The following is a 15,925-nucleotide window of genomic DNA, read 5'->3' on the forward strand; positions in this document are numbered from 1 at the left end:
GTTCTGTAATAATATAGAGTTCTGTTCTGTTCTAAGTTCTATTATATTAAACCAGATCAATCAAAAGGCCCATATTAAGGCCCAAGACCACTAATTAAAACGCACCGTTTCACGGGACTTCACTTCCTTAGTCCGAATCTTTCAGATTACACACAGAAACAGAAGAAGAAGAAGAAGAAGATGAGTAGCGCTACACCAGCGCTTCCTCCTTCACTCTTTACCAATGGGTCCCTATCTTCTCCTCAGAATATCTCCGTAAGAGAAAAACAATCTCTCTCTCTCTCTCCTATCTTTAGACTTCTCTGCTGGCTTGGAAATGCTCTTTTCGGTGACATAATCTGAACTTGTGTGTGTTTTTGCAGAAGACTGACTTGAACAGTTTTGTAAAGGTCAGTGATCCTGGTGGCTTTAAATGGCGACTTGTGATAGCTTACGATGGCACCAAGTTCGCAGGTTCGTCTTTCAGAACTGTAACAGTATCCCTAAGTCAGGAGGACCATACACAATATATAATAGTTCTTATTTATTTGAAATGCATAGTCATAATCCTTGAGAGTGCGTTGATTATTGTATCTATAGAATTACATCACAGACTCTTACTTAAAGTCATTAGTAATGTTTCCGAGGACTTTTACTGATTTATAGCTCTAGAATCAGTCCATCATCTTTGTTGTGTAGTTTAAAGCATCAATGCATGTGTCATAGTTTTGGAGCTTTCACTTTGGACCTACCTTGTGAATAACAGGAGTTTGGTTTCAGGTTGGCAATATCAGGAGTCACCACCAACGGTCCAGTCAATGTTAGAGAAAGCCTTAACTCAGATAACAAAGCTCCAAAGAAAAGAGCTTCATCTAGTTGGAGCTGGTAGAACTGATGCAGGAGTTCACGCTTGGGGTCAGGTTCGACTCAAAACTCCCAAATCTCTCTGGAAAATTTTCAAGATTCAGCTCGCCTCTTCATTGCAGGTAGCTCACTTTGTGACTCCGTTTAATTACACTAGCTTGGACAGCATTCACTCTGCTTTAAACGGTCTTCTTCCTCAAGATATCCGTGTCAGAGAGATCGGTGCGGCTGTTCCTGAGTTCCACGCTCGGTTCTCTTGCCGTAGCAAGGTTTACCGATACCAGATATACAGCGACACGTTCATGGACCCGTTCCAGCGTCATTTCGCTTACCACACTGCTTATAAACTGAATGCTTGTAAAATGCGTGAAGCTGCACAGCATTTTGTTGGCAAGCATGATTTCTCTGCGTTTGCTAACGCTACAAGGGAAGACGGAGTGCCTGATCCTTTGAAAACTATATCTCGTTTTGATGTCATTGAAATGGTAAAGATTAGGCATGCTTTGGATAATTTGGTTCGGATAGTTTGGTTAGTTCGATTCAACATAAATTTTACCGAATTAACCCAAAGTTCGGTTCGATAATCGGTTAGTTCGGTTTTTAAAAATCCTACAGAAGTTTTTGATTTCGGTTATATTTTGGTTTCATTTTGGTAGAACTTCGGATAAGTTTGGTTAATTTCTGTTAGTTATGTTTGTGTGTTTGGTGTTTAGGGATCTCTTCTACAGCTTGAAGTTGAAGGTTCAGGGTTTATGTACAGACAAGTCAGAAACATGGTTAAGTCTATAGTCTCTCTTAACAGTCACTCATAGAATCAGATTTAAAAAAAACTAGTGTTCTGAGTCATTCAACGTTTGCAGGTAGCTTTGCTGGTTCAGGTTGGAAAAGAAGCATTGGATTCAGACATTGTCCCAATGATTCTAGAAACCAAAGACAGGAGAGAGCTTGCCAAGTATACATTGCCTGCGCCACCTCATGGTCTTTGTCTTGTCTCTGTTAAATATAAGGAAGATCATCTACAGCTTCCACCAGATTCTCCTTTAACTAGTTTTGGTAGACATCACACTATAACAAAGTGTAAACTTCCCTTCTATTGAAAACTCTTTAAGATAGAAATTGAAAGAAGAAGAAAAAAAACATTGTCTATTTACTTTTATGAAAGATTACAATCGAGCCAAAGACCATATGCTTTAAAAAATGTCGCATCGGTTAGTTAAGTTTTTTTTTCTTTTTTTTTTGAACATTAGTTAGTTAAGTTATTAAAAACTAGATAGCTCAACGCTTCAACAAACAGATCACATGATATAGAATTCGCTAGCTCCAACAAACAGATTGTTATAAGTTTCACAAAGCGGTAAATGTAAAGACAAGTGGTTAGTCCTAAATTAAGTAAATTAATATAAGCTTAGATAAGATAATTAAGTTTGATCATAGTTCCAAATACGATCGAGCAGACTTAAACTATTTATATCGCTTCTCTTACTCGCTCCTTAATGTATTCTTTTTTTTCTCCTTCTTCTTGCTCTCCATTTTCTTCATGACCATTCCCGTTTTCTTGGGGTGTATTTTCAGCTTCTTCTTCACAGACGATCTCACATTGAAGTGTAACCTCAACTCCATTAGCAAGCTGTTTTGTTACATCTACTTCTTGCTTGGTGTCATCTTCTTGTCCATTCATGATCTCTAAGTCTTGATCATTTACAGCTTGATTGATGTCATTGTCTTCTCCAGCACTGATCTCTCCTTCATCACTTTCTGCTTCTGTATCTGCATCTGCATCTTCCTCATTGATCTCTAACTCTTGATCATTTACATCTTGCTCGATGTCATTGTCTTCCCCAGCACTGATCTCTCCTTCTTGATCACTGTCTGCTTCTGTATCTGCATCTTCTTCATTTATTCCTAACTCTTGATCATTTACATCTTGATTGATGTCATTGTCTTCACCATTGATATCTCCTTCTTGATCACTGTCTGTTTCTGTATCTGCCTCATCTTCATTGTTCTCAACTATTGGTGCATTAGGAGGGGCAGAAACTTTGACACTTGGTTGATTAATCAGCCGTTCCCAGTTCCGTTGCATCCTATATGCTAAAACATACTGATGCATCTGCACAGATACCTATAAAATGTTCAAAAAGTGTTAATTAGAAAAAGCCAATAAAAAAATGTCAAAGCACAATATTATGGAACATAATTAAGTACTAACCATGGCGGTGGGGTAAGAATAGCATGGAACGTTGTACATGTAAGGATGATGTCCATAATATGGAGCCCTAGACATTACAAAATAAAATTCAATAAAATTAGATTAGTTATTCATTATAGTCAAAAGAGCATACAATACAATGATTTTAATTTATTTTAAGAAAATCTATAAATAATTTACCAGTAGGGCTGAGGAACATGTTGGTTTGGATTGTGAGAAGCTAGCTGATATTGATGCGATGCCGCCTGATTAAATAAACCTGCAAGTTTAGGGTTTATGAAGATTAGTAAGCTGTTCATGAAAAAGTTTTGTCGCATAACAAAATAAAAATATGTAAATAAGAGATCAAACCGTTTTGATATTGATGCGATGGTCCAGCCTGATTTAGTAAACCTACATAATTTTGAAGTTTAAGAAGAAGATTAATTAATGAAGCTGGAAATTAGCAGCAAAAAAAGGTAACTATAAAACAAAATTGATGAAGATTAGAGATTAAACCGTTTTGGTTAGACAGGTTCGTGTTATTCTTCGCACCAATGTAAGCCATGTTGACATTGGTTTTTCTTCCATCAATAACCGGCCCCGGTAGTTGACAAACTGTATTGGCAGATTCAGCATTCCTAAAAACAACCTGCACGTAACAAAAATTCAGAAAGTATATGTAATCGTAATATAAAGCCTAGTTATGAATAAGAATAATCGTTTGGTTAACCTAATCATAAATCAAACAGAAGGATCGTTTCGTACTACCAAACGCAAACCGAACAAACTTAACATGTAATATGTAACTAAAAAGCTCAGTTTCACAAGTTTTATGATAATCACACGATTCAGAAGATGCATGACGAATCCTTTATTTTACAATATCAAGTAGTTTTTTTTTTTTTTTTTTTTTTTTTTTTTTTTTTTTGAAAAAAAGGCTTACAATATCAAGTAGTTTCAAAACCGTTCACAAGAATCAAAGATTATTATATGCATGGAATTGAAATAAACAAGAAGTACTTACAAAGCCATAGCCTTTTGATCTTAACTTTCCTCCTGGGAGACCCTCGCTGACAACATTAGCATCAATAACCTCTCCAAACCTTACTTGGAAAAAGTTTTTTAAATCATCTGTTGTTGTTCTCCAGGTTAAACCTCCAACGAAGATCTTCGTGTCTTTAAAATTATTATTTTTCTGGTTTGGCTGAGACATGATAAGTAATCTCTTTCAAACGAAAGCTTTGCTTGTAGAAAAACGAAGACGTAGAGAGTCAAGCGAGCGCAGGGTTTTAGAATGGCAAACGTTTTTTTGTTTGATGAGATTGTTTCGGTAAGAATGGTGGGATGATATATAAGTTCATGGAATTTAATTCCTTTGCGGAAAAGGAAAAAGAAAAAAAAATGTTAAGTCTCTTGCATTTATTTTTATTTTGATATATATATTTTGTTCAAGATATATATATATATATATATATATATATCTAAGAGTTTTAAATTTAAATTTTTGTAAAATACAAAAAGTGTCACTTATCTTCTTTTTTGGTGAACTAATATATATCTTTAAGAGTTTTATTTCAACTTTTGTACAATAAAAAAAACGTGCAATGGTCTAGCGGTTAGAACTTAGAGCACCATTAACCCTAGCATTCCAAATGGGGTGCTTAAATTTTTTTTTTTTAAAGTTTTTTATCTGATTAAAAAAAAAATTAAAAACAAACCAATCACAAGCCGCCATGTGTCAGTTCGGTCTGCGAAAGAGTGCAAGCAATGAAAGAACAAGGCGCTTAATTTGGAGTTAGAAGCTGCGATGCTTATTGTTTTTGTGGGACCACAGCTGATAAGCAACCCCTAAACAACCGGGATAAAGGTGCTCTTTGGATAGATACTTGGTTAATCATTTTTGTGATGCTATATGTTGCCTGAAACAGTGAAGATATTAAAGATAGTGTTTCCTCCTGCAAAAACATTGGCAGAGAGCCCGGTGGTTGAGCATAGCAAGATAAAATATTCGTCTATAACCTCTAAAATATAAAATATTCGTGATTAATAGGTATAAGATAATTCGACTCTAAATGATCAAAAAAAAAAATATTTGTTTAATAATTGTTTCAAACTCATGAGTCATGAATCTCAGGGTCAGTGTCGGCTCTAGGCAGAGCTTCTCGTGGACTAGATCATTTCTTTGGCATTGATGATCATGATTCAGGACCGATGTTGGATCAAGTCGGATGAAACATTTGTCTCAAACTTCCAAAATTTTTTAAAAAATAATATAAATAGACTTCCAAATTTGTAAAAGAAAAATTTTAGACCTCCACACTATAAAAATTCTTTTTGAACAATCTATAACTTCCAAAATCTCAAGACCGTCTATGTGGTGTTTTTTCATTTTCCATGTAATCCGATCATGGTTACATTGGACGTGTTGGAAGAACAACAAGAGGGCAAGAGGAGAAGGAAAGGTTTTAGTCTTTGTGGTGGGGAAACAAGTAGCATTATCACAAAGGATCATTTAGCCAAACCAGAAGGATCATCCGGTTCATGATGTCCCAAACGCATATGAATTCACAACCTCACTTAACTCTTTATCTTACTTTCCGTATGTGTTGAAAATGCTGAGAAAAACAAGGGTCACAATTATTTACAATCGATAACAACTGGCCTTTACCATTGTTTTGCTCAAACTGTTTGTAAACAAAATAATCACATAACAAAAAACAATTTCTTTTAAGTAAAATACACATTTATAACTAATAATTAAAAAATCTATTGTTTTAACCAGTACTAGTAAAAAAATATGTTATCTAAAATCAGTTTAATAAAATAATAACAATTTAAAAAAAACAACTTAAGATTAATTAAGATAGCTTATTCTGCCAAAAATAATAAATTAAATATTTATAAGTTAGATAAATAAAAATTAAGAAATTGAATGCTTATGATTTTAATATTCATATATATATATATATATATATATATATATATATATATATAACTAAAATTCAAGACAAATAGAAAAATTGAACTATACTAAAACTAACTATAAGGGCTTATCCGCGAAGCGCGTAAAGTTTTTATAAAAGTTTATTGCTTGACAATTGTTTTATATCTATGTACTTTGTTTTTAATTTTCTGTCATATCGTTGTCTTCGTATTATCTCATTTTAATTATTACCGTTCACTAGCATTACATTTATTAGATTAACAGAAACACAACCTTGCCGTCTTATATGGTGGTTAATCATATTAACCTACATAGAAATTTATACATGAGTTATGTGTATTTTGTTCTAAGTATTTTCTTTTGATTTATTTTGTAGTCTTATTTTTTTTTAATCTTAGTGTGGTTTATATTGTGTTTGTTTTAAAAAATGTTAGTATTATATAAGCGTTGATTTTATATAGTATCTCTTTAATATTTTAAAATAGAAACTGAATACGTTTTAAATTTTTGATTGATATTATAACTTTAGATTTGCGCTTTATATCATTCATCTTTGCGGTTGTAATAAAATTGTACTGCTTTCAATGTAAAATTTATTGACTTTTTTTTTGCTTGTTCTCCATCTTTTTTTTTTTGAATTTTGAATTTTAATTATGTATTAATTTTTGGTTGTGATTTTTCAATAATTTCTTATTAATTTTCATTATCTTGAGTTTAATGGTTGTGGGGTTTGTTACTGTTTCTTATCAAATTCGCAAAACATGAGTTCAGTGACTAAAATAGAAAAAAAAATATGCCAGATTTACTTTATTTATTTATTTTTGTCTTGGATTTTGATGAAGCGTGGAAATATTGTAAAGGATTTCATTCTTTTCTGTATTTCATTTTGTATTTCCTTGTATTATTAAAATTTATGTACTAGATTATAATATTATGTATTTTTACTAAATTATCAATTGTTGACTAAATTTTCACCAACACTAAATTATATGTCTACTATATATTTACTTACTAATTTATTATATATTATTATATCTGTTTTCTGATGTTCTTTTATATGTTTTGATTGTATATTTATCTGTGGTTGTGTTTTTAACTAATTTTCGTTCTATTTTTTAGTCTTGAGCTCAGTGAAAAAAAAAAGAATTTGCGTGATTCACTCTTTTTATTTTGTTAAGGTAGATTTGATGAATCATGAAAAAATCGTAAATGAATTGTTTTTCTTTTTTCTTAAAATTATATTATTTATTTCTTATATTATTTTTTGTCAACATTTATTAGATTATTATTTACCTTCAGAAAGATTAATATTAAAATTTTGGTCGACTGAATATAAACTATTCTTTAGAAATGATTTATGGGTTATTAGATATGTTGTTAAAAGATTTGATTTAAATTATAAATAGATTAATTAATAATTCTAAAATTTATGTTTAGGTGTCAAATTCTTAGATAACTTCTTTAATGATGTGAAAGCATGAGAAGAGAGCATTTTTAGACAACTTCTTTAAACTGAATTATAATAATTTACAAGTATAAAAATTACATTATACAACTCAAACATATCTATTCTCATATACTTAATAAGAAAATAATATCAAAATATTCATTTAATTTAAAATTTAATTTATTTAAATAATTAAGTTACATAAATAAATTCAAACAAATATTAAAATAATTCACTTATGTGTAATTACATAGCTATTTTACCATTATACCAAATATAATTCATCCTATATAATAAGAACCATGCACACCACTAAAATCAAATATACAAACAAACAAACAAGCAAAATATTTACATACATAGAGAAGAAGAATTCAACAACAACAAAAAATTGTTATACAAGGGAAATGAAGACCCTAAGATCTTCATACGTTTGTGAAAAATCTTTCGTGATGATGTCAACTATTCTCTTGCTTTTCATTTTAGGTGAATCATTAGTTTTACAAAAATCCATACATAAAGAATGATTTTGTGATGACAATTTTCGTTGTGCGATTAAAGTTTTTATTTGAGTTATTACAGGACAAGCAAGTGCAGTGAGTGTCCTTAACAACATGATATGTCTTAATGAAGTATTGCGTCCTGACAAGTGCGATGTAATGTGTCAAGAGAAAGGTTTTAATAGAGGGATATATGTAAATGAAGGTCTCAGTGTTGCGAAATGTTGTTGCGATAAAAGTTCTACGCCATCAATATTTTCTGAACTTGTTATACCTCCCGATCATAAGAGATATGCGCCATCGATATTGTCTGAACCTGTTATACCTCCCGATCATAAAAGATATGCACCATCGATATTGTCTGAACCTGTTATACCTCCCGATCATAAAAGGTTTGCGCCATCGATATTGTTTGAACCTGTTATACCTCCCGATCATAAGAGATATGCTCCATCGATATTATCTGAACCTGTTATACCTCCCGATCATAAAAGGTTTGCTCCATAGATATTGTCTGAACCTGTTATACCTCCTGATCATAAAAGATATGTGCCATTGATATTGTCTGAACATGTTATACCTCCCGATCATAAAAGGTTTGCGCCATCGATATTATCTGAACCTGTTATACCTCCCGATCATAAAAGGTTTGCGCCATCGATATTGTCTGAACCTGTTACACCTCCCGATCATAAAAGGTTTGCGCCATCGATATTGTCTGAACCTGTTATACCTCCCGATCATAAAAGATATGCGCCATCGATATTGTCTGAACCTGTTATACCTCCCGATCATAAGAGATATGATCCATCGATATTGTCTGAACCTGTTATACCTCCTGATCATAAAAGACCAATTTTTTAAATATTGAATCATAAAATGTAATGAGAAAATAAACAAATTATTAATAAAAATATATGATTGAATATGTTCCTTCTTCTCATGCATTCAAACTTGTGTAGATGAAACATTTTCTTGTCGCCATTATACAAGTCTGAAATAAAGAACTCGAAATTTATGAACATATACAAACACTTTTGAATCCTATAAATATGGATTATGCAGATTAATGGAAAAAGTATTTACAATTTTTTTAGGACGGTGACATAAATTTTCATAAAATATATATAATTGTCACATATATAAATCGTCTTGTATTTTTTCTTGTAGTTTATTATAGTATAGTAAACCATTGTTTACCAAAAACTATACTGTATTATATTAAAAATCAAAACCCACAAAACTTAAGAACTTTGTCATCATTTTATTTTGCTGCTTATAACAAATCAAAACTTATATGCATCACCTATACATCACACTCCAAAGTACTTCACAAATATTAAAACATTTTCTAAGTGAATTGTAAAAGCAAAACCAGTGGAACAAGAAGTGAAAACAGACATAACAAGAAGAGGTAACAATGCACAGGAGAAAATAGGAGATTCTGGAGGAGGTGGGTAGAAAGTTAAGAACAGCCAAAGCATTGTCTCAAAGAGAGAAATCCAGATGGCTCAGGGATCGATTCCTGAAGATCCTGTTTTGTACTCGGAAGATGTTTGAAGAAGGCCTTCACAGCTCCAGCCACACCATCCTCGTCCTTCATCGCCTTTGCTAGAGTCTCTGCACTGCTCTTCACCTGCTCCCAATTATAAATATGCTCAGTTTCATTTGTTAACTCAATGGCATTGCCCATGATCATATTATTATTTACCTTATCGTCGAGCATGAAATTTATGGCATCTTCAAGCTTATGAAGTGAGAATTCGTCCACTGGGATTGGTGGAGGACCCACTCCTCTATCATGCACTCGTTCTCCCCAAAAAGGTTGGTCCCCAAAGAAAGGCACTATTGTAGTTGGGCACTGTGTGGTTCAGACAAAGCAAAACACTTAAAGATTAGCAACTATCTCAAGAGGCAGACCTTTCAGCTTACACTCAATGACTAAAACTAAACTCACCGCTGCTTTAAGACCTGCAGCCGTTGTTCCAGCACCACCATGATGAACCTGAGAGCAGAAAGAGCCACAATTTGTGACAACACACAATGCTAAAACATCAGAAGAGTTCTAGACTATTATAGACATACCACTGCCTTGCATCTAGGGAATAACCAGTCATGTGGGACATTATCCAACAAGTAGACAAAGTCCTTGGGTTCTTTCACTGTATGAAAGCCACATCAACCATATATTATTACAACAATACACCAAACAGACAAGCAATTACTAAAGTAAAAGGTCATACAGTTTCCAAGGCCACCCCAGCCTTTGTTAATGATTCCTCTCTGTTTGGTTCTTTGAAGTGCTTCCACAATGACTTCAGTCATCACCTCTGGTTCTTGGACAGGCTTTACCACAAATAAACACATTATTTTCACCATAGACAAACGTTTGAGCGATTAAGAAGGCTCCAAAAAAAAAAACTCACGAGACTACCAAAGCCGATGTAGATAGGTTTATCACCAGCTTCTAGCCACTCCACAAGCTCTGCAGGAGGTTCATAGTTTGATGCAAGATCAAGGAAGCAAAACCCCACTACATCGATCTGTGGACCCCAGTCTGAAAATAAATGAAAAGTAACATTCTAAGAACATCTATCATTGCATTAGTAAGTTCATTTAGTCATGCTACTACCTTTAGGCTTTGGGACTAGATGAGGACTCCACATGTATCCATGAGGAACGTTAGAGCCAGAGCTTTGTGTTCCACTTAGATATGTAACAGGTCTTAGCTTCAGCTTCTTTTTCCTAAGGTCATTCACCATGTCTCTTATCCCAAGCCAGATCAATGAATCGACGATTTGATACGAGAGCTGAAAATTGCATTAAGTCAATGTTAGAAGAAGTAAACCAATCAGATAATATCTGAGAAAAATCAAGTCTCACTCTGTATCCTGCTGGTTGTTTCACACGTGACAAAGGGTGTGGAAACTCACTGGTTGGCCTGGATCATCATAAGAAAGATAGTGTGAATGATTCTAAAACAGAATGAATTTTGAATGATTCTGATACAAAGACTTACGTCCAAGGCATGGTGAAAAATACATGAATAGGTATCTTCAGAGCTTCTGCCACATGTGTATGTCCTGCAATGGCGATTCACAAGTTAGTTACCATTCAAAGTGAATCTCAAAAGTTACTGAAACTAACCATAAGCTGGAGGATTGGCTATAATAGCATCAGCTTTAAAGGCAATCCCAGAGTCTGGATCAGGTTCTTTACATGCTGGAAGTAGTGAGTATATGATGTCCTTCATTTGATTCCGTTGGATAGGAATCTCTGAAGGGCCTGACGGTAAAAACCCCTTGTTCTTAACCATATCTGCACACCAATGTATCAAAGGAAACCCAATGAAATGAATTGCTGATAACATATTAGATTGAAGTAACACTTTTGGTTAGATAACATACACTCAGCTAGCACTTTTGGATCTCCACCTAAAGGATAAAACTCCAATCCAGCAGTCAAAACAAACTCTTTGAAGTTTGCGTGGGTTGCAAGTCTAACTCTATGTCCATAGTCCTGAAGGCGTTTGGCTATTGCAACAAAAGGCTGAACGTCTCCTCGCGTACCGACGATTAGCATCACAATCTGCATAGGAGGAACGTACTGAAAGTCTACTCCATCGATAGGCTCATCACCGTTTTTGGAATCTTCTTCACGGTCTAAAGGAATAGATTGTGGGATGGAATCAGCTGGAACTTCGAACACGACTGTGCCATCAGGTTTCACATTAGCTATACGGTTCAGCAGCTTTAGCTTCTTCCCTGCAGAGATTCTGTCGTCGAATATCTTAGCGGCGTCCTCGGCAAGAATGTGAGTGACTTTGCGGTGCCTCTCGGTCTTTGACTTGTGTAACCTAGGCTTTGAGGATGGTAATGATGATGATTCAGCTCTATCATTGCTTGTAGATCTGTCCATCGGCACTGACCATTGTCGAGAAAAGCTTTTATTGCCACCACCTGAAAACAACCACACAAAGAAGCTTACAAGATCATCCACAAGATCGAGATGCAAACAAAAGGAACAAACTTTAAGCCTAAACTGTTTCAATCCAATTCTTCTTTCCGTTCAATTACCTGAAGATTCATCCAAAGCGTTTTCGACAATGGAGGCTGCAGTCGTTTCCGGTTGGCTCTCCGCTTCTTGAGAGCCATTGATGACGCCACCACCTTCAATCTCCTCGATTTTCACGGAAGCACGTTCGGAGCTTGAAGAAGATGAAGAGGAAGACGAAGCAGCCCTGTCAAGATTAGCCGGCGATGTTTCCGGCATCGTATTCTCTCTCTCTCTCTCGACCAGCAGAGACGATTCTTGATCCTCCTGCGCTTCGGTGTCTTCTCGAATATAATTATTACGATTCTGTTCTTGGTTTTTCTTGCGATATATTCAAGATTGAAACTTTTTAAAAGAAAAAAAGAAAAGAAAAGAAAAAGGTTCGATCTTTGTCTCGAGAGAGAGAGAAGCGGCGCATTCGGACAAAAAAAAAAGGGTCGATGTCTGGCGTGATGGTTGGGATCCCTCCGGTTCAGGTAATGATATCGCGAATAACTGTCGGAACGATGGATAGTTCCGTCAATTTATAAATGAGAATAAACTGGGCTCAGAATAAATGTTCCTTAAAACGCTGTCGCATGCGTTGACAGCGAATCTACTCTTTTTGTCATTTTCGTATTTTACGTCCTTGTCGTCTTTTCCCTCTCCCCGGGATATTTATTAGTCTTTCATCATATTATTGAAGAACTTTTTTTTTTTCAAAATTCAGATATTTCCCAATTTGTGCCCAAGAAAATAACAGCTAACCTACATAATTTTCTTTATTTAGTATAGTTTTTCCACTTTAACTTATTTAATGGTTCACAGCTGCTATGGTCAAATGCTAATATTTTATTCGATTCATTTCCATAATAAAGTTTTTAATCAAACAAAATTCACTAGTTTTGATTGAGATATGTAACAAGTTAAGATATTTATCAATTTGTGCCCAAGAAAAAAATACCTGACCTATATAAAGTAAATTAGTTTATTTAAGAATTTAAAATATAGTGAAAGAAAACCAGATATTTGCTATTTTCTTACTAAAATCAGATGATAATCATAAGGTGCTGTGGTGTAGTGGTTATCACGTTTGCCTTACACGCAAAAGGTCTCCAGTTCGATCCTGGGCAGCACCATTTTTCATATTTTTGGTTTTAAGATTAATGAAAAAGAGCTAAAGGCCAATTGTTTCAACTTTCAGTTTTCAAACAGTCATTGCAACTTGAGGAAGGGATGGGATTAATTACGAAATCTAAGAGAAGTGTTGTTTTTCTCCTTGACAGAAAAATTAATTTAATGGACTCTCTACACAACAGTATAGAAAGATCATGACATACAAAATACAAAAGGAAGCAGGCAATAGCTAATTACAAGAAACAAAGCACTGAACACATAAGCTTCTTTTGCACTTAACTACATTTGTGTAGAAGTAAAAGAGATGAGAAAACAAAAAAGGAACCTCCTTACTTCAACTCCCTTTGGGCTTTTTAATATGAAGACTACCAAAGGGAGACTTACAAAGACTAACATGATTGTGCTACAAGTTTTACGTAAAAAAAAAAGCAGAGAAGCAAATTTGCCCATTTAGCTTAGAGAATGGAAAAGAAACAACTTAGGCTTGCTTCTGGTTACTAGCACCACCTCTTGAACGACCATCATTACCCATCCTTCCACGTCCACGACCATAGCCTCTGCCTCCACCATATCCGCCTCGACCTCCCTTATACATGTCACCTTGGCCTCCTCCTCTATATCCATCACCTTGGTCTTCGTATCTACCATATCCACCTCTGCCTCCACCATATCCATCACCTTGGTCTTCGTATCTACCATATCCACCTCTGCCTCCACCATATCCATCATCTCTACCTCCAACAAACCTGACACCTCTACCACCTCGAAACCCACCTCTTCTTCCTCTAAATCCCTCTTCTCTTCCTCCACCGTATCCCTGTTCTTTGCCTCCACCGTACGACTGGTCTCTGCCTCCACCGTATCCCCGGTCTCTGCCTCCACCGTATCCCTGGTCTTTGCCTCCACCGTATGCATGGTCTCTGCCTCCACCGTATCCGCCATCTCTGCGACCACCATAACCGCCTCTGCCACCACCATACCCGCCATCTCGACCACCACCATACCCACTATCTCTGCCACCACCATAACCACTATCTCTGCCACCACCATATCCAGCACCTAACACAAATCCAACAATTGTATTTCAAACAAAACGTACCAAAAGAGGATATCACTTGATACAGAAGAGTTTAAAGATGTGTGACAAGCATATGAACTAATCAATTTTATATATATCGTCCACACACCCTGCCATTTTGCTGGTTCTTTTTTTCTAATTGACAATGTTCTGACTTACCACGATAGCCATAGCTCCGTCCAAGACCACGACCCCTGCCCCGGTTTGAATACCCGCCATCATTTTCTAATCATATCACAATAAAATATCAAAGTCAGTTACAAACTAGACAAAATATGAACGCATCTCTATCTTTCAATTCTATGGCATATCAATACCTTGATAATCTTCTTGATAGTTCCCTTGGTTGTACTTCCCTTGATAACCCCCTTTGTAGTTTCCATATCCACCTCTTCCCCTGCCACGTCCCCTCCCTCGACCATAAGAATCTACAACCAACCAAAATTTTGAAAGTTGTTATACAATAACCAAACATCAACAGGTGTAGTTCACGAGAACAAAAAAGTCAAAAGGCATTACCTTCACGGTAAGCATTGTAAGGAAGACGGGCTTGATTTGGCTGATATAGAGGCTTAGATTGATCTATCTGTGCTGGAGCTTGGTACCTGAACTCATTCATAAGTAGGTGAACTCATCAGATATAGCAACTGAGATGCCTCTCTAAAGAAAAAATAAATAAAAATACAAAAGTAAACCCTGAATAAAAAACCATATTGAGGAGATGATGAAAAAAGAGAAACTTGACTCACCCAGGAGAGTTTTGATTAAGCTCACTCAAAGACAATGTGATTGAAATCATGGAAACATGACGTATCACCTCCACCCTGCATCCATTACGTTAAATCCACTTAAACCCACCCAAAAAAAAAAAAAAACAAAAGCAGCAGAGTGTAATGAAAATAATACTCACGGTAAAAGACCTTCCTCAATAGGCTCAAACACATCAGTAATGCTCATAGAACTGATATTAACATCTTGATGCAAGCCTGAAACTTTACTCTGCAATATATATATAATCTTAGCACAATCAATGATATATAAAGACTTTATCAAGTGAGAGCACTGACTTTGAGTATCTCAGAGATTGTCACCGTCTTGCTGATCGCCTGCCCCATCGCCTTCAACACAATGTCCTTCGCACCTTTCTCCTAAAAAACAGAACAGAACATTTCGTGAGTCAATCAAACTGTAACAGACAGAGAGAGAAGTAGATAGAGGAGTGGGTACATGAAGAAGAGTGATGGCATAGCTGATGTAGTTACGAATAAGCCCAACGCTGGTGATACGGATCTCGTTCTCGTTGATCGGAGAACCTAGTTTTGGTTTCTCCACTCTACTGTATCTCTCCATTGGAGCAAAACTACTACTCAGTAAAACGCTTTTGAGAGGACGAGTGTGAGTGAGAGTGGGAGTGAGAGTGAAAGCATTAATAAACTCTCTATGACTTTGAACAGCATCGGGAAAGGCCGATGACTCGATTATACGAAGCGACACCAAAGAGAGCCTTGTACTGTTGACTGGGCCCAAAACGGTATATGCTTCGGGAACCGCTTCAAAAACGGGTCAGCTTTTTTCGGATCCGGATCCGATTTTCATGGGACATCGTATCATCTCTTTTATTACTCGCGCGTGATTAACACCAACGGTCCAGATTATTCCATAGTTTATCTCCATCTTAACCGCCGCGAATCGTTGATAACAAGATTTTTTTACTTCCTTCCTTTTTTTACTTTATCTCAAAATTTCACCGGAA

At 35.5% G+C, this 15,925-nt stretch overlaps 4 protein-coding genes and 1 non-coding gene across 7 annotated transcripts; 2 read left to right on the forward strand and 3 right to left on the reverse strand.

The window, feature by feature from the left end:
• The first annotated feature begins 69 nt into the window (after positions 1-69).
• On the forward strand, positions 70-2,027 carry LOC103859192 (tRNA pseudouridine synthase A 1). The gene is made up of 6 exons (XM_009136693.3): positions 70-255; positions 363-453; positions 760-899; positions 966-1,328; positions 1,557-1,619; positions 1,704-2,027. Exons 1-6 carry the CDS (start codon positions 181-183, stop codon positions 1,938-1,940), a joined length of 969 nt encoding a protein of 322 aa, XP_009134941.1. The 5' UTR covers positions 70-180; the 3' UTR covers positions 1,941-2,027.
• Positions 2,028-2,037: 10 nt separating this feature from the next.
• LOC103860129 (clumping factor B) lies at positions 2,038-4,247 on the reverse strand. Its single transcript, XM_009137728.3, has 6 exons — positions 4,059-4,247; positions 3,551-3,683; positions 3,404-3,445; positions 3,233-3,311; positions 3,053-3,119; positions 2,038-2,965 (listed from the first exon to the last, which is right to left on the reverse strand). Exons 1-6 carry the CDS (start codon positions 4,245-4,247, stop codon positions 2,309-2,311), a joined length of 1,167 nt encoding a protein of 388 aa, XP_009135976.1. The 3' UTR covers positions 2,038-2,308.
• Positions 4,248-6,600: 2,353 nt separating this feature from the next.
• On the reverse strand, positions 6,601-13,484 carry LOC103859194 (sterol 3-beta-glucosyltransferase UGT80A2). The gene is made up of 13 exons (XM_009136695.3): positions 13,275-13,484; positions 12,002-13,235; positions 11,333-11,884; positions 11,073-11,243; positions 10,945-11,008; positions 10,809-10,866; positions 10,558-10,735; positions 10,352-10,482; positions 10,169-10,271; positions 10,011-10,087; positions 9,883-9,930; positions 9,637-9,786; positions 6,601-9,561 (listed from the first exon to the last, which is right to left on the reverse strand). Exons 2-13 carry the CDS (start codon positions 12,195-12,197, stop codon positions 9,391-9,393), a joined length of 1,899 nt encoding a protein of 632 aa, XP_009134943.1. The 5' UTR covers positions 12,198-13,235; positions 13,275-13,484; the 3' UTR covers positions 6,601-9,390.
• TRNAV-UAC lies at positions 13,024-13,096 on the forward strand. The gene has a single exon. It is a non-coding gene; the product is annotated as a tRNA-Val (tRNA).
• Positions 13,342-15,765, reverse strand: LOC103859195 (TATA-binding protein-associated factor 2N). Of its 3 annotated transcripts, XM_033287054.1 has the most exons (9): positions 15,400-15,765; positions 15,240-15,320; positions 15,083-15,171; positions 14,922-14,996; positions 14,692-14,777; positions 14,490-14,600; positions 14,332-14,397; positions 13,800-14,153; positions 13,342-13,748 (listed from the first exon to the last, which is right to left on the reverse strand). In XM_033287054.1, exons 1-9 carry the CDS (start codon positions 15,520-15,522, stop codon positions 13,573-13,575), a joined length of 1,161 nt encoding a protein of 386 aa, XP_033142945.1. In that variant the 5' UTR covers positions 15,523-15,765; the 3' UTR covers positions 13,342-13,572. The 3 variants fall into 3 exon arrangements, with proteins under 3 accessions (XP_033142945.1, XP_009134944.2, XP_009134945.2); XM_009136696.3 differs by having other exon boundaries at positions 13,342-14,153; XM_009136697.3 differs by having other exon boundaries at positions 13,342-14,153; positions 14,328-14,397; positions 14,687-14,777.
• Positions 15,766-15,925: the final 160 nt, after the last annotated feature.

The sequence above is a fragment of the Brassica rapa genome, chromosome A03 (assembly GCF_000309985.2).
Source record: "Brassica rapa cultivar Chiifu-401-42 chromosome A03, CAAS_Brap_v3.01, whole genome shotgun sequence".
Classification (NCBI taxonomy): domain Eukaryota; kingdom Viridiplantae; phylum Streptophyta; class Magnoliopsida; order Brassicales; family Brassicaceae; genus Brassica; species Brassica rapa.

What these genes read in the sequence shown, in the direction of transcription:
- LOC103859192 (XM_009136693.3), top strand. Translation starts at nt 181, where the DNA reads ATGAGTAGCGCTACACCAGCGCTTCCTCCTTCACTCTTTACCAATGGG. An exon ending in CTTCTCCTCAGAATATCTCC is followed by an intron (nt 256 to 362) that starts GTAAGAGAAAAA and finishes GTGTTTTTGCAG; the next exon opens with AAGACTGACTTGAACAGTTT. An exon ending in ACAGACAAGTCAGAAACATG is followed by an intron (nt 1,620 to 1,703) that starts GTTAAGTCTATA and finishes CAACGTTTGCAG; the next exon opens with GTAGCTTTGCTGGTTCAGGT.
- LOC103860129 (XM_009137728.3), bottom strand. Translation starts at nt 4,247, where the DNA reads ATGTCTCAGCCAAACCAGAAAAATAATAATTTTAAAGACACGAAGATC. An exon ending in ATCGCATCAATATCAAAACG is followed by an intron (nt 3,312 to 3,403) that starts GTTTGATCTCTT and finishes CTAAACTTGCAG; the next exon opens with GTTTATTTAATCAGGCGGCA. An exon ending in ATTCTTACCCCACCGCCATG is followed by an intron (nt 2,966 to 3,052) that starts GTTAGTACTTAA and finishes AACATTTTATAG; the next exon opens with GTATCTGTGCAGATGCATCA.
- LOC103859194 (XM_009136695.3), bottom strand. Translation starts at nt 12,197, where the DNA reads ATGCCGGAAACATCGCCGGCTAATCTTGACAGGGCTGCTTCGTCTTCC. An exon ending in AGCCAATCCTCCAGCTTATG is followed by an intron (nt 11,009 to 11,072) that starts GTTAGTTTCAGT and finishes TCGCCATTGCAG; the next exon opens with GACATACACATGTGGCAGAA. An exon ending in ACATCGGCTTTGGTAGTCTC is followed by an intron (nt 10,272 to 10,351) that starts GTGAGTTTTTTT and finishes TTTGTGGTAAAG; the next exon opens with CCTGTCCAAGAACCAGAGGT.
- LOC103859195 (XM_009136697.3), bottom strand. Translation starts at nt 15,522, where the DNA reads ATGGAGAGATACAGTAGAGTGGAGAAACCAAAACTAGGTTCTCCGATC. An exon ending in ATGCTTACCGTGAAGGTAAT is followed by an intron (nt 14,601 to 14,686) that starts GCCTTTTGACTT and finishes GGTTGGTTGTAG; the next exon opens with ATTCTTATGGTCGAGGGAGG. An exon ending in CTATCAAGAAGATTATCAAG is followed by an intron (nt 14,398 to 14,489) that starts GTATTGATATGC and finishes TGATATGATTAG; the next exon opens with AAAATGATGGCGGGTATTCA.